The sequence below is a fragment of the Psammomys obesus genome, unplaced genomic scaffold (genome assembly GCF_907164565.1).
Source record: "Psammomys obesus unplaced genomic scaffold, mPsaObe1.curated_primary_1811, whole genome shotgun sequence".
Taxonomy (NCBI): domain Eukaryota; kingdom Metazoa; phylum Chordata; class Mammalia; order Rodentia; family Muridae; genus Psammomys; species Psammomys obesus.
The window spans coordinates 1733450-1750758 of record NW_026594263.1 but is presented as its reverse complement, the minus strand read 5'-3'; the positions used below and the strand labels follow the sequence as shown (position 1 = coordinate 1750758).

The 17309-nt window shown below is 38.4% G+C and overlaps 1 protein-coding gene across 1 annotated transcript in view; it reads right to left on the bottom strand.

The window, feature by feature from the left end:
• The window catches only part of Mid2 (midline 2), a 104520-nt gene that overhangs the window by 4724 nt on the left and 82487 nt on the right, over positions 1 to 17309 (bottom strand). Inside the window, exons 6-9 of the mRNA XM_055618377.1 lie at positions 16129 to 16256; positions 12435 to 12578; positions 1892 to 2053; positions 203 to 410 (exon numbers count right to left, since the gene is read on the bottom strand). Of these exons, the coding sequence (XP_055474352.1) occupies positions 203 to 410; positions 1892 to 2053; positions 12435 to 12578; positions 16129 to 16256 (642 nt within the window). The remainder of the gene's footprint in view (positions 1 to 202; positions 411 to 1891; positions 2054 to 12434; positions 12579 to 16128; positions 16257 to 17309) is intronic.

Genomic DNA, 17309 nt, shown 5'->3' with positions numbered 1-17309 from the left:
AAGAAAGAAAGAAAGAAAGAAAGAAAGAAAGAAAGAAAGAAAGAAAGCCAAACAAACAAAAAGCTAACAAAATTTTCTAGGGATAATTCTTACCAAATATCTCTTAACTTTGACTTAGTATTTTAGCTGTGCTGTAGAATTGAACCTCCTAAAAACCTAACAGCAGAGAAGATGGGAGAAGGAAAGAGAAATACCCACTCACCATGTTGAAGAACCCATGACCACCTCCCAATAGTGGCAGCCACTGTCAATGAATATATTTCCTGCTGCTCCATAACACCCTGTGCCACTAAATCTCTCTGGTGTATGGCTTTTCTTCAGAGAGCTCTCATCCTTCTCCATTTGCAATCCATCATTGGAAATCTTCAACTTCTTGTGAGTCATCTTGGGATCTAGTTTAAAGGGTTGGCCTGAAAAAAGGAAGTGAGAGGGGAAAAACATGATGAAACATTTAAGAATTGTGCATTCCCCATCCATGATGATAATTAGCAGAGGAGTCTTAGTATGGTGATGATCCTTGGGTAAGTTTGGACTATATGAAGGAAGCAAGCAAGGTGACACAGTTTGCAATCAAGTAAGAATAGAAGTCATTCACCCAATAAAATGACCTTCAAATGTTGCCATTATTTTCCTTCTGTGTGAAAAATGTGGGTCTCCCATTTTCCTCAAAGTCACATTCTAGTCACACAGGAGAGAGTAAAGTGTTCCCATAATGTATTATAAAATTAAAATGGATCACTCAAAGTCTCACTTTCTCAAATACGTTTAGTACTTTGGTTTCTTTCAATGAGTGGGTTGGGATTTGGGCAGATTTTTAAGGAGTGCTACAATGTTTGAGGTAGGAAAAGTTTCTGCATTAGTGAAGCAATTGCTCACAAAAGGAAAAAAACCCTGAGAACTCAGCAACAGGAGGTGTTTGCTTTCTTGAAATTGGAGTGTACATATAATTAGGCAACTCTGTTAGCATGCCTGCTCCATCATCGATGATGAAAGATAACACATGCTTCACTACAGAGACTATTTATAAGCATATGACAAAAACACTGTCCCAGGGCCCAGATGCTGGGTATGGCAAGAACTTTAGTATACAATATACCTCCGAGACAGAAGCTGCATGAGAATGCAGCACCCATTCCTGCTCTCTCTCTTTCTCTTTCTCTCTCTCTGTATCTCTTGCTGCTAGGAATAGCTAATAAGAAGAAAGCTGAAGTTAAATAGATTGGAAGAAATTTCCAGTTAAGCTCCTGTTTTCTTGATTAAAGGATTACCAATGTTTTCCTTCTACATCCTACTTTAAAGGAAAATAGGACATCAGAGATTGCACTGGCCATCTTGTGGCCTTGTGGATGAAACAAAACACAAAGAAGGAGCTCTAACCATTCATGAGATCTCAGAGCTGCTATACTAGCCACCAACAGGCTGCCTTCAATGTAAGACATGTAGTTAAAAAACAAACAAACAACAACAACAACAACAAAAAAAAAACACTAATCACTTAAGCTGCTTGGAAATCCTTGATAAATTCTTGTCAGTTGTGATCAAGAGCATTCCTAATGGATATGGCATCTCTGTGGTAGAGCTTTGCTGGATCATCACAAGCAATACTCTTTAAGTCAAATTTTTTTCCCAAGCATGGGATAAAGGGGTGGAAAGCAGAGAAAAACCCTTCCCTAACCTATTTCAAAGCCACATGCTATTCTATATATCTCTTAGTCTACAAACCACCATGGGTACCAACAAGTCCTGGACACAAAGCACAAACTACAACAATGAAATTCCTGTACTCAGTGCCACTGCTCTCACACATTACTATGTGAGTCTGCTCAGGCTAATTGTCCTCCCTGGCACAGAGAGTAAAATGGTTCCTCCTCCTGGAATCACCACAACGTACTGTTTGTTTTTAGTCGGGTGGGTTCACTGTTCCGGCTGCCTGCTTGATTTATGGCTTTCACAATAAAGATGTAGCGTGTCCCACTCTGGAGTCCATGCACTGTATAATGGTTCTGCTTAATGTTGGGCACAATCATCCAGCTGTCCACTGAATTATACAGGCCTGTGAAGTGGGAAAGACAAAGGCATCAACCAACAGGTAAAAAGAACCGGGATAAAACACATACACACACACACACACACACACACACACAAGCACACACACTGAAAATCAATTATAGCCAACTCAAGTGAATTCATTTATTTTCTTTTAAACCTTGAAAGGTATGAGATGAATCAGCACTTATGATCCTATTAATTAATTTTTTTCTATAAACCTAAGACTTATGACAGGATTCTAGCATCTAGCAAACACTGACCAAAACTAAGTTATATAATTTTTTTTTCTTCCAAAGAACACAAGAATGGTCACTATTCCAAATGGCAGAATCCTATCAGTTATGGACTCTCTGGGTCTTTACCACTGAAATCTGTTTCTGTGTCAACTGAGTCTGGTCTTGTATGGAGGGGAAAATTCCTGTACAGAGTTCAGTATAATGAAAGCTCAGAGCAGAAAGGACATGTAGACATGAATTTCCCTCATTTTACAAGGTAAACAAAGTTGAAAAGAAAGTGGCTTGTCCATTATCATAGATGGCCATAGATGTGCTCAAACAGAAACTTGTGATCTTTTTATCTTATTCCGGTGAACTATGTACTGTATCACTCTGTGTGTGTGTGTGTGTGTGTGTGTGATGAATGACTACATGCCTTTGTCTCAGTAAGACATAAAGACTTTCCGAGCTATATTACTCTGCTTTTCCACCTCATCTTCACCCTTACTTTCCAAATTTGCTAACTCCAAAAAAAGTCAAGGTGACATGACAAAATAGGATGGGATCTGCTTTCTCTGATAAGACATGTTTTTACCTCTTCCTGGCTAGATTTCCATACTCTTCTGGGGTTGTGTGGTCCAGAATTATGTTATTATCCAGAAGATTTTTTTTTTGTCCTAAGCAGGAAAAAAACTCAAGAATGATTTTTTTTAAATAATCTTGAGATTACAAATGTTGACTTAAACAGGAGGGAGTATATATAATTAAAAGCAAGTATTTGGCCAGCTTTCAGTAAAATGGGTACTGAAACTCTATTCTGTTGGGTGTTTTTTTTTTTTTTTTGACTTCTTTTGATATTTGTCAATTGGAATGGTTTAAGAATTTCAAATAAAGTCTAGTTGAAGATGGGAAGAAAAGGGCAGAAAATATGAGGACAAATTTAAGTCATTTTTATAAAGCTCTAATGAAGGATCTAGTGAGATTAGAAATTAGAAATAGTGTTGTGAGTATTTTACACAGGATATGACCAATAGATTTATAATTAATTTGAAGTAGGTAGAAAAGGCCTAATTTAGAAGTAGAAAATGAGATAAAAAACTGGGCATATTGCTGCACACCTAAAATCCCAGCACATCAGAGGCAGAGGCAGTAGGATCAGGAGTTTAAAGTCAGGCACAGCTACAGAGCAAGACCCAGGCTCAGCCAAGCCTATTTCAGAAACTCAAACAAAATCAAAATGGAGAACAAAAAGATGTACTATGTAATTGACTTGCTTAGGGGCTGAGATTTTTAAGTGCTCCTTCATGTAACTACATTCTCAACCCCTAAGCAAGTCAATTCTGAAAATATTTTAGACTTATGTCAGTGTTGATCAAATACACATTGATATTGTCGAGATCCAGGATTCTTACCATGAAGAAAACAACATACATATGGAATGAGAGAAGGCAAGAAAGAACTTGTGGAGATGAGTTAGAATTGGGTGGTCTTGATATGGCTGCATGTGGTCTGGCAGTTTCCTCCTAATCCAAACTCCCTCCAGGAGAGATCTGGAGGCTCATGAGACCCAGGAGATAAAGAAAACATTACATGTCTAGGAAAATGGAACTTGGAAGATTCTCTAAGGTCCTTTCCCAGATTCCTTAAAAAGAGTAAACAACTGATGGAAGGGGGAGACTTTGACTGGCCAAGATGTGGAAAAGAGAATATCTGCTGCTGAGAGCTCCAGAGATGCAACTTTCTTAAGCCATGGTCAGCAAGTTTGGTGTAATCATTTCTTTGGTCTATTGTGCATTCCCTTTCTGGGTTGAGGAGACTGGGTATGTATGTATGTATGTTTGTGTGTGTGTGTGTGTGTGTGTGTGTGTGTGTGTGTGTCTTCCCACACAGCACTGTATGATTTCTAAAAAACGTACAGCTAAACATCTTTACCTGTCAGTTCTGCAATCAAGTATTCAATCAACTACAGATCTTAAGGTGTTTTTTAAAAATTTATTTATTTTTATTTTATGGGTGTATGTGTGTGTGTGTGTCTGTGTGTGTGTGTGTGTACCACATGTATGCAATACCCAGAGATTAGAAGAAAGTGTCAAATCCCCTGGAAATGGAGTTACAGATAGTTGTGAGCTGCCATGTGAGTGCTGGGAAATGAATCTGGTTCCTCAGTAAAAACAGCTAGTAGTCTTAATCACTGAGACACCTTTCCAGCCCCAACAAAGTACAGATTTAAAGATCTGAGACAGGGTTTTACCATGCAGCCTATACCTGAAATTCCCTATATAGACTAAACTGTCGTCAAAGTCATGATCCTTCAACATCAACAATATAATAACTATTATAGAATTTATATTTTACTAGACAGTATAGTCTAGAAATGATTTAATATATACAGAAAGGTGGCTATAGTTTGTACTCAAATACTACAGCATTTTATGTAGGTATCTGGGCATTTACAGATTCTAGTATCCTCAGGAGGTCATGTAACCAATCCCATATGGACACTAACAGGCAACCATATGTGTTTTTATATTTGCATATAGATGTGCATATATGTAGAGTATATATACATATATATATATATGTGTGTGTGTGTGTGTGTGTGTGTGTGTGTGTGTGTGTGTGTGTATAGTGGTTTGAATGAGAATGTTTCCTTAGGCTCAGATATTTGAATACTTGGTCCCCAGTTGGTAGCACTGTTTGGATAGGTTTAGGAGGCAAGTCCTTGCTGGAAGAAGTATGTCTCTAGAGCTTATAAAAGCCATGTGCCATTCATACTTCACTCTCTTGGCTTCCTGTTTGCAGTTCAAGATGTGAGCTATCAACCTGATGCTCTTGCTGCCATACCTTAGCTATGTATTTATAGACTCAAAGTCACTTTAACCATAAGCCTAAATAAATTCTTCCTCTGTAGGCTGAATGGTCATGGTATTTTAGCATAACAATAAAGAAGTAAAAATTTAGTATATTACTGTGTGTGTGTGTAGTACTAAGGTTTTAGTCTCTAATATCATTGTACTACTAAAAGTAACTAGGGATCCTGGGAAAATAGCTGATTTGAAGGTTTGGACAGGATAAAGTTAAAATGAGTCTGCAATAGTTTTAGTAATACCAGAAAACAAATGAATTGCTCACAATAAGGATAAGAAAATGTCACAAAACCCTGGAATTTCCCTAAAAGGCTCTTAGTGGCAAAATCTGAGACATTTACCCAAGAGGAATGAAGGTACTAAAGAGTTCTAAATCATTGATGAAAATGCATCCGTGAGACTCTACCGATGAATAAATAAAAAAGATGAAACGGAGAGAGGCTCTTGCTACACAGAATATTGAGTGACAATTTGTAAGTGTGGGAGACAGTACTCAGCTGGAAAACTGTCATTTCACAATCATCACATAAAGACTAGATAGAACAAAAATCATCAGTTGATGCTCAATCAGTGGTAAGAGTGGGATGAGATGGCTTTGATGAAGAAGCAGGCTATATTTTTTTATAGTTTTAAAGTTTCACCACACAGATTGCTTATTGGCAGTGAAAGAAAAAAAACAGAAGTACATAATTTAAAAAGTCATGTAACATATTGATAAGGAAAGCAAAATTATATTGACAATGTAATGTAAATTGACATTGCATGGCTCCGGATATGTCATCTTAAGTATACTGTCACTATTATATTCTATCACATGTGCCCTATTACAGCCAAGAACATATAACCTGAATATAACTGTGAAGAAGTATCAGAAAAACCGGAATTGAGAAACATGTAGCCCAGGCTGGTCTTAAGCTTCAATCTTCCTGACTCAAGCTTCTTGTGCTCGAGTTAGTGAATCTACCACAACACCTAGAAAACGGGCATTGTTTTTTACATGTCAAAGAAAGACTGAGGAATTCGACTGGCTTAAAACTAAGCCAAATATGTGGTAATTAAATGTAATGCTAAATCCTAGATTACAAAGGTCAGTGCTGGGCCCATTATATATTATAATCAATATTATTAAATTCATTGTCAAACATAGAATACAAATGGAGAGTTACATAAAAGTATTATATGGTTGTTAATTTTTTTTTTTTTTGAGACAGAAGCTCACTATGTAGACCTGGCTGGCCTTGAACTCAGAGATTCACGTCTCTGATATTAAATTTCTCAGATATATAAAGGATTAGGGAACAATGGAGAGAGGAAGCAGGAATAATTTAAGAGCCAGAAGAGAGCAAGTAGAGCTGTGACTTGCCACCTTCTGAGCAAGACTCAGTCAGTGTAACCAGAACTCATAGTGGGTATGGAAGCCTGCATAAGAATGAGCCCATCCAAGCTCATACTTTGCAACATCAGTTCTAGGGGATTTTATGTTGTCTCCTGGCCTTACAAACACCAGTGATGCAAAGAGTGCACATAACAAACATTCGGGCTAACATTCACATACATAAATAAATAGACAAATCTAAAAAACGACAACAACAAAGAATGGGCCCATCACCAGTCAGGCATGGATGGAGGAGGGTTTCAGGAGCCTTACTCTTCACTGATAGACTGTGTGATATTGACAGATTCAGGGAGAGAGGCAATTGCTGCCTTAGGTTATATATCCTATAGTACCCCCACTAGACTGCAGTGGACAATTCCAATCTCATGGTCATACAAATGGCCCTCATTAAACTAAATGGATCACAAAACAAAAGCAAAAGTTAAGATTCTGGGAAAGGCTCTCATCAAGATGAAGGGAGCTGACAGAGGTGTGAGAGAAGAGAGGGAGTTGGGGAAGAGAGTAATCAGAATATTCTTGTTTACGTGTATGAAGTTGTTAGTACAAAAAATAATCAAATTTAAAGGATGTTTCATTATTCGTAGGAAATATCCATTGAAAACTTTAGGGGTGAAAAGACGTAATGGATGCAAATTATTCTGAAATGGTTCTGAAAATACAGAGATAAGAGTAATAGATGAAAAAGTAAAATATTAGCAGTAGGAAAATATGGGTAAAAAGTACTGAGTGTTTTGCAATGTTTCTTTAATTTTGAAGCCATTCCTATTCTCTCTGTCTCTGTCTCTCTCTCTGTGTGCGTGTGTGTGTGTGTGTGTGTGTGTGTGTGTGTGTGTAAGCCAGAAGACCAGAAGACAAGCCTGGCTGTCATTCCTCAGGCACTGTCTATCTTCTTTTCCTGATACAAAGGCTCTCAGTGGCTTGGAACTAGTCAAGTAGGCTAGGTTGTGTGGCCAGCAAGCTCAGGGATCTCCCCATCGGGGCCTCCCCAGCACTGCCCGAAGTTTCATTATGAGTCTCAGAATCTGCTTTGATACACTGCTAAGTATAGTCTTTCAAAGGCCCTCTGTGGTAGGCTCCTGTCCTGTTTCTTGTTTTCTTCTTCTTCCAATGTCCATCCCATTTGTCTTTCTGAGTAAGGATTGATCATCTTACCCAGGGTCCTCCTTTTTGATTAGCTTCTTTAGGTGAACAGATTTTAGTATGTTTATCCTGTCTTATAGGTCTAGTATCCACTTATAAGTGAGTATATACTGTGTGTGTCTTTCTGCTTCTGGGATACCTCATTCAGGATGATCTTTTCTAGATCCCACCATTTGCCTGCAAATTTCGTGATTTCCTTGTTGTTAATTGCTGAGTAATATTCCATTCTGTAAATGTACCACAATTTCAGTACCCATGCCTCCGTTGATGGACATCTGGGTTGTTTCCAGGTTCTGGCTATTACGAATAAAGCTGCTACAAACATGGTTGAACAACTGTCCTGGTTGTGTACTTGAGCATATTTTGGATATATGCCTAGGAGTGGTATAGCTGGATTTCAGGGAAGCCCTACTCCTAATTGTCTGAGAAAGCGGGGAATCAATGAAAGAAGACAGAGTTAGTGAGACCTGGAGAGGACAGGAGCTCCACATGGAGAGCAACAGAACCAAAATATCTGGGCACAGGGGTCTGTTCCGAAATTGATACCCCAACCAAGATCCATTCATGGATATAACCTAGAACTCCTGCTCATATGTAGCCCATGGCAGCTCAGTATCCAAGTGAGTTCCCTAGTAAAGGGGAACAGGGACTGTCTCTGACATGAACTCAGTGGTTCTCTCTTTAACCACTCCCCTTCCTGAGGGAGGAGCAGCCTTGCCAGGCCACAAAGGAGGACAATGAAGCCAGTCCTGATGAGACCTGATAAGTTAGGGTCAGATGGAAGGGGAGGAGGACCTCCCCTATCAGTGGACTTAGAGATGGACAAGGGAGGAGATAAGGGAGGGAGGGTGGGATTGGGAGGGAATGAGAGAGGGGGCTACAGCTGAGATACAAAGCAAATAAAATGTAACTAATGTAAAAAATTAATAATAGAATAAAATAAACAAGTGTGCTATTATTCTGAGATATATTTACATAGGTTCTGGGAACTGAACTCAGGCTCTTACACTTCACCCACTAAACTGTCTCCCTAGCTATGATTCCTAACTTTATAAAGGTAAATATATGATTCTACTGGTATCAGTAAGACTTGGTATGATGGGGACATACAAATGATTAACAAAAGTACACTTCTTACTCAAAGGAAAATGTTAAAATGTGGAAATTTAAAAGTCAAGGTGCACATGTGTGACGGAGACAACTGCATGAGTGAAACGATAAAGTAATGAAGTTCTGCCTTTGCAGCAATGTGCTACTGTGTGCCTGACAAGACACAGGTTATGTCCAATGATTTTTTAATGCAAAAGAAAACACTAAACCAGAAAGATATGTTGGATTTCTCATTTAGCTAGGAGTATCTCCTGAAACTTTATTGACTGTGATCATTTCAAATTTTAGCAGAGGCAGTAGGAAAGCTCAAAAGGGGGAAAAGTTAGGAGAGGAAGGGAAAGCTAACCCTTTTGACTTGATTTCAACCAATAAGAAGTTTTTGACAGGTAGGAGGACACATGCTTATAATCCCTGCACTCAGACAGTCTGAGCCAAGAGGATTGCTATGACATCCAGGTGAACCAGTATTTCATAGCAAGACCCTGTCTCAAAGCAAAAGGAAAAAAAAAAACCGAAAAAAAACAAAAAAACAAAACAAAACAAAAAAACAAGAGGACTGGGGAGGAGGAGAAAGAGAGGGAAGGAGGGAAGAAGGGAAGGAGGGAAGGAAGGAAGGAAGGAAGGAAGGAAGGAAGGAAGGAAGGAAGGAAGGAAGGAAGGAAGGAAGGAAAGAATTTCTAGATAATGACAATGTGAAATCTCTCAAGAGAAAGTAGCTCTCAGAACTGCAGTTCAGTCAATAGTGGCAGGACTGACTGGCTCATAAGAATGGGACTCTGAATCATCATTAATGTTTCTTTCTAGCAAAATTGTTACCCACCGCCTTTAATCCCAGTACTTAGGGGGCCGAGACAAGGGAATCTCTGTGAAGCTGTTCCCAGTTTGGTCTACACAATGAGTTACAGGCCAACTAGGAATAGAGAGTGAGGCCTCATCTAAAAACAAATTACTCATTGCAGTCTGAATTTTTGCTGTAAAACTTTGTTTTTTCTTCTATACTACTAAACTTCTCTATTAATGTTGAAAGCACAGAAATCAGGCTAAGAGGGAAAGCAAATGTGTTGAAAAGCAGAAATCAGATCTAAGGGGATCTGGTTATGATGGGACGCAGAGTCAAGGGTAACAAGACAACATGTAATAGGCATAAAGTCAAAAGTGTTGAGTTTGAATTGTGTAGAGATAAAACTTATCATGCATAAGAATCTCCATTAATTATATGCTAAGTAAACATTCAGTAATCAGTGTGTCTGCCAAGAAAAGTACAGAACAAGAGAATAGAAGCTCATGCACAAGAAATATAATCCATTGACTAGGGGCACACCTGAGTTGGTCGAATTCTTGCCCAGTATGAAGAAAGCACTAGGTACCATCTCCAACACTACATAAAACTGGGTATTGCAGTGCATGGTTGTAATCGCAGCACTCAGGCACTGGTGACAGAAGACCCAGAAGTTCAAGGTCACTCTCTGTTACACAGCAAATTCAAGGCCAGCCTGAGTTGCAAGAGCCCTAGCCTCAAAGGAGATAAAAAAAAAAAATGATATAATTCAGCTATCTTTTGGGGGAAGTCAAATCATTTCAGAGTACTTATATGCACTTTTGACACACAGTACATTTTAAAGGCACTTTAACCAACAGAAGACTGTCCATAAAAAGAATACTATGATGATAAAGGGCCTGGAAAGCAGATTGCATGAGGAGCAAACAAAAGAACTGAAAATGTTGAGCCATAAAAATGAGGAAATTTAGTAGTTACATATGAGTTACCTAAATTACCTGAATAACTGTTATATGAAAGATGAAATAAGTTTATTTATTAATGAGTCACAAAAAGCTTAATTAAAAACCGTCAAGCTTGAAGGCTGACAGTCACAGGTGCCGAACTTGTCCCCCATTGTCTTGGAGTTCCATGTCCTTGGAAAACTCCCTTCACTTCAACACCCATTTCTTCTTGTATAAAAATTGAATCAATAGCATCTGTTAGAAGGCTAAGAGCACAGGAGGACTAAATGAGATAATATGTGTGAGGATGGCAAAGCAGAATACACACACAACTTACTTTTGTGATTATTTACAAGGAGAAACAGGCCTCTTCTAAGGAAGCACTGGAGAACATTTCTAAGCTGTGCAACAATCAAATGTACTGTTTTCATGAAAATGGACTCCTCACTAGCAATGCTCAAGCAGAGGTGTTCATTTGTGTGGTAGAATGGAAGATTAGACCAGGTATCTTCTAAGACCTATTCAAGCTCTAAGATGCATTAACCTTATCATTAGTAGCAACTCATTTAGGCCTTAATTTACAAAGGACTCTAGGGTTTGAAAAGATAGGTGATAATTCTTAGGGTTGTCAGTTCTTGAACCTGTTCTCAACTTCTTGGAGATGATTGTTCTTCCCCAGTTAGGACAGTAAAGGACAGTGCCTGTGTTTGAACTGGCCTCCAGAACTTAGAGTACAGTGTAAGAGGAAAATTATAGTAAGGCCTTAGAACTGGTCACTTCATAATCTAAACAAATGTGCAGGATCACGGCTACATGAGCCAAGGGGCTTAGATTGGAGCCACAGGAGGCAAGTGTTTTTCAGTGTTTTACTCCTAAATGTCACCTCATCTCCCCTCCCCAGTACTGTAAAACAACAACAATAAAAACAAACAAACAAACAAACAGAATTCTGCCCAAGAATTGTCACCAAATAGGAAAAGAAAGCCCATAAGGAGTATTTGTTTGAATAAAGTCCATTCATGTTGGTCTAGGAAGACAGACATAAATGCAAACGGCAAAGTAAAAGAAAGTATTAATTTGCAGCCTTGCCAATGTAATTGCTTGAATTCAGCTTTGAGTCTGTTTTGTTTCCATTGCTTATCCTTCCCTCAGTGAAGGGATGTTCTGCTCAATGCCTACAGACTGCAGCCAATCAGTTAAATTCTTACTGTTCCTGTCTTGCTCCAGTTCACGAGAAGGTGAAACCATCTGACCATGTAGGTTGAAGAACAGCCTTTTAAACATCTTTAACTCTGTGACCCACTGATGCTTTTTTTTTTTTGAGACAGACCTTAAAATTACAATTCTACTGCTTCAACCTCCTGCGTGTTGGGATTATAGACACAAGCCACTGTACCTGGATCCATCTTGTTTTATATTTAGTGGAATTATTTGTGGAAACACAGAATTAGTAAAGAGAAGAGTGATGGGGAAGAAAATTGATCTACATGTTCATAGACACAAATAGGTTAAGATAAAGGAAGTAATGGTCCTTGAACATGATTTTATTTTATCATGATAATGAAGTGGCAGGAGACTCAGAGAGATGGGTTCACACATATGGAATGGTGGTGACTTAGCTACCCAGGAACAAATATTAAGCAGCACTTTGAGTCAATGAAGTAGTATGGATTGGGAAAAAAGTAAGGATTGCATAAACCACTAGGGATGATCCCAGTGACTACCAAGGAAGAAAATATACAACTGGCTTATCAGCCATCAGTAATGTTTTACAATACCCTGGGGAGCTAACACTGTCTATGAAAGTCTATACTAAACAACCTCACATGCCTTACAAACACTTGCCTCGTGGCGCACCAGCCAATCTTGAGCAGCTTACTGCTTCCTTACATTTCCTTATCTCTGGCCACAGGCCCCAACTACACCATGACTTACTGATGAAGTTAGCCTGGCCAGTGAATATGGTGTACTGAAGCTCATAGGAGCTGATGCTGAACTCATCATCCGAGATCCAGTGGACTGTAATGGTGTCATGGGAGGCAGTACAGAGCTCTTCTCGGATAGATGGTGGATTTGGGGCTGAAAGAAAAAGTGAAGAAAATGGTAAGAAAATATCTTGTCTCTTCAGAAATAAGTAGAGGTTTTTGTTTCTAGACAAACACAGTAGCACAGGGCTATATGTCCAGCTCTGAAGACATTTTCATATTAACAACAACCATGCAGACAGACTAAAGCAATGTGCTGAGACTTCAAGCTCCTCCCAAAACTAGTTTTTTGACAAATATATAAGACTAAGTTATGATCATGATTTCTCCAGTTTTACAAAATGCCTGTAAAAACACATAAAGATAATCAAGGCATAAATACTATTTTCTTGTTACATGGATATTAACCTGTTACTATTTCAAAATAGTTTTCCTACATGTCTGACAGTATTTAAAATACAAATTAATAAGAATTTCCCATGCTAAAATGGGTATGAGAGATACCTTATAGATTTGTTATGAAGAATACTGATACAAAATTAATATAGTGTCTGGAATTAGGTAAATAATAAGTAATAGCTGCACTGATTAAATAATAATATAGATACAAACAATAAAGTTATTGTCCATAGATCTTTCTTAAAAAAATAACCACTCAGTAATCCTGAAAGTAGCAAGCATTCTTAACAAGCTGGTATTATTCTTTACTTTTTTTTCTTCTTCATGGATATTTAGTAGTCTTTATTTCAGTCAGTTTAACAATTATAGGCTGTCACTTCTGACAGCTATTTATTACATGAAAAGTTTGTCTAGAAAACTAACCCTGAGTCATAACAGTTCAAGGAAATCATATGATGCTTTATAAGAAATACATTTGAAAGTTTATCCTATATTATATGTCTAATATCCACTTATAAGTGAATATATACCATGTGTGTTTTTCTGCCTCTGAGATACCTCATTCACAATGATCTTTTCTAGTTCCCACCATTTGCATGCAAATTTCATGATTTTCTTTTTTAAACTGCTGAGTAACATTCCATTTTGTAAATGTACCACACTTTCTGTATGCATTCCTCCATTGAGGGACATCTGGGTTGTTTCCAAATTCTGGCTATTACACGAATAAAACTGCTATGAACATGGTTGAACATTTGTCCTTGTTGTATACTTTAGCATATTTTGAGTATATGCCTAGGAGTGATATAGCACTATTTCTGTTCTTTTTTTTATTCTTTATTAATTGCACTTTATTCACATTGTATCCCCCCTGTGGTTCCCTCCCTCCTCCCGTCCCAATCCCTCCCTTCCTCCACCCTCTGCATGCAGGCCCCTCCCCAAGTCCACTGATAGGGGAGGACTTCTTTTCCTTTCTTCTGATCCTAGTCAATTAGGTCTCATCAGGAGTGGCTGCATTGTCTTCTGTGGCCTGGTAATGCTGCTTCCCCCTCAGGGGGAAGTAATTAAAGAGCAGGCCAATCAATTCATGTCAGAGACAGTCCCTGGTCCCATTACAATGGAACCCACTTGGATACTGAACTGCCATGGGCTACATCTGTGCAGGGGTCTTAGGTTATCTCCATGCATAGTCCTTGGTTGGAGTATCAGTCTCAGGAAAGACCCCTGTGCTCAGATTTTTTGGTTCTGTTGCTCTCCTTGTGGAGTTTCTGTCCTCTCCAGATCTTACTGTTTCCTACTTCTTTCATAAGATTCCCTGCACTCTGCCCAAAGGTTGCCCATAAATCTCAGCATCTGCATTGATAGTCTGCAGGGCAAAGCCTCTGTGTCAGGCTTCTGACTTGTTCTCTCTTTTCTCCTTCTTCTGATGCCCATCCTCTTTGCCTTTCTGGATAGGAATTTTAGCAAGAGTCCTCCCTCTTGATTAGTTTCTTTAGGTGTGCAGATTTTAGTAGGTTTAGTTTATATTATATGTCTATATGAATATATACCATGTGCATCTTTCTGCTTCTGGGATAGCTCACTCAGGATGATCTTTTTCAGATCCCACCATTTCCCTGCAAATTTCATGATTTCCTTGTTTTTTTTATTGCTGAGTAATATTCCATTGTGTAGATATACCACAATTTGTGCATCCATTCCTCCACTGAGGGGCATCTGGGCTGTTTCCAGTTTCTGGCTATTACAAATAAGGCTGCTACAAACATGGTTGAGCAAATGTCCTTATTGTGTACTTGAGACTCTTTTGGGTATATGCCTAGGAGTGGTATAGCTGGATCTTGAGGAAGCGCTATTCCTAGTTGTTTGAGAAAGCACCAGATTGCTTTCCAGAGTGGTTGTACAAGTTTATATTCCCACCAGCAATGGAGGAGGGCTCCCCTTTCTCCACAACCTCTCCAGCATGTCTCTTGAGTTTTTGATCTTAGCCATTCTGATGGGTGTAAGGTGAAATCTTAGGGTCATTTTGATTTGCATTCCCCTGATGGCTAATGAGGTTGAGCATTTCTTTAAGTGCTTCTCTGCCATTTGATATACCTCTATTGAGAATTCTCTGTTTATCTCTGTACCCCATTTTTGCTACGCAAGAAGGAGGACCCTGAGTAAGATGATCAACCCTCACTAAGAAAGGCAAATGGCATAGAAATCAGAAGAGGGAGAAAATAGGGAACAGAACAGGAGCTTTTCTCAGAGGTCCTTTGAAAGATTACCCAGGAGGGTATCAAAACAGATGCTAAGACTCATAGCCTACTTTGGGTAGAGTAGAGGGAATCTTATGAAAGTAAGGGGAGATAGACATGGAGAAGACAAGAGCTCCCCAAGGATAGCAACAAAACCAAAAAATCTGGGCCCAGGGGTCTTTCCTGAGACTGACAACTCCAACCAAGGACCATGCATGGAGATAACCTAGAACCCCTGCTCAGATGTAGCCCATGGCAGCTCAGTATCCAAGTGGGTTCCCTAATAAAGGGAACAAGGGCTCTCTCTGACATGAATTCAGTAGCTGGCTCTTTGATCACCTCCCCCTGGGGTTCAGGGAGCAGCCTTACCAGGCCACAGAGGAAGACAATGTAACCAGTCCTGATGAGTCCTGACAGGCTAGGGTCAGAGGGAAGAGGAGGACCTCCCCTATCAGTGGACTTGGGGGAGGGGGCAGCTTAGGAGGGGATGAAGGAGGTGGTTACAGCTGAAATACAAAGTGAATAAAGTGTAATTAATAAAAATCAATACATTGTAAAATACAAAAAAGAAATAAATTTGATTTTTTTATAAAGCTCTTCTTTTTTACTGCTATCAAGGACTGAACTATTTGCTATACTGGTCAAGATCTCTGCCAATGAGCCTCAGCTCCCGAGAAGTCCACTTTTATGTAACATGAAGTAAAATATATTGTTTCTAAAGATACATGTGGTCTACCATCTTGAACATACCATCTTGAACATAACTGATCTTGTCTAAAAAGTTACATGTGCTCTGTAAAGACTTATTAAAAATTCTTATTGTAAATCGTTTCATTTTCAGGTTGCTTTAGATAAAAAAAAGGGGTACAGAAAGATAAATAAATAAATAAATAGATAGATAGATAGATAGATAGATAGATAAATAAATAAATAAATAAATAAATAAATAAATAGATAAATAAATAAATAAATAAATGAGATTGGAAGGAATGCAAAGTACTTCCACACCTGTTAAATAGTCTAGCCCCTCCAAAAGTTTCTTTTCTCTAGAAAAATCTAAAGCAAAGTTTTCAAAGGCATCATTAAAATTGATGTCTGGAATCAGAACTTGAGAAGATGCAGTTGCCATAGTGACCCTGAAAAGAAAAAAAAAAAATACATCGTTATACATCAAAATAGGCTTGCCACCTTCATCTCCTGTTTGATTTCTGGCTTAACGAGGTATAAATAAATCATTTGTAAGTGAAAATATCATATCTCTGCCTTTCCAACAGAAACAGTTTCAATTTTAATCGTAAGGAACTAATTAAGAGTCATACCATATTTATACACATATGTTCACCCCTAAAACACACTCCCCCATCCTGTCTTAATTTTGAGAAGTAAATACAGGATTTTTTCCCTTCTGCATCATTTTCCATCTGTCAGGCAGCATCAAAGTAGGCCTCTGCTGGCTTGGTAAGAGCAGTTTAAGACTGATTTTCTGTCTCTTTTTTCATGCTAACTAACAAACCAGGTTTCTGGGTTAATGTCTCCCCATTAATACTATTCATTCTTTGATCTTTCATAATATTTATATTTCATTGAATTATTCCCTAATTGCATGATATTCTGATAATTTTATGTCCCCAACTAATTGTTTCTTTCCCATTGGTTTGCTTATTTATTTAATTGAAATAGGATTTCATGTATTCCAGGCTAGCCTTGAACTTGCTACACAGCCAAGGATAACCTTGAAATCCTGATTCTACTGCTTCTATCTTCTGAGGGTCAAAAAGATGAAGATGTGGCACCATGTCCCATTTAGGAGATGCTGTGGATTCAACCCATGCTAGGCAAACACCCTGCCAACTAAATTACATTCTCATGCTCACCTTTCTAAATAACTTTAAGAGACACAGCAATAAAGTTCCCTGTTTGCCTCTTACATCTTCTTCTATGGTTCCTAAAACAACGCTGAGCACATAGTGAATAAACATATGTTGAATGAGTAACTGAATGACTTACAACAACAACATGATGCTAATGTTTATGGAATGCTTAGTATATATAAAGCACTGTGCATGGAAATGAAAATTTACATAAATTATCTAATGTTCTCTTTGCCACAATGTTATGTAGTAGAAGTTATTTCCATTTTGTAAATGAGGAAGCATGCACATTTAAAAGCAAAGTAAGCTGTCAAGATC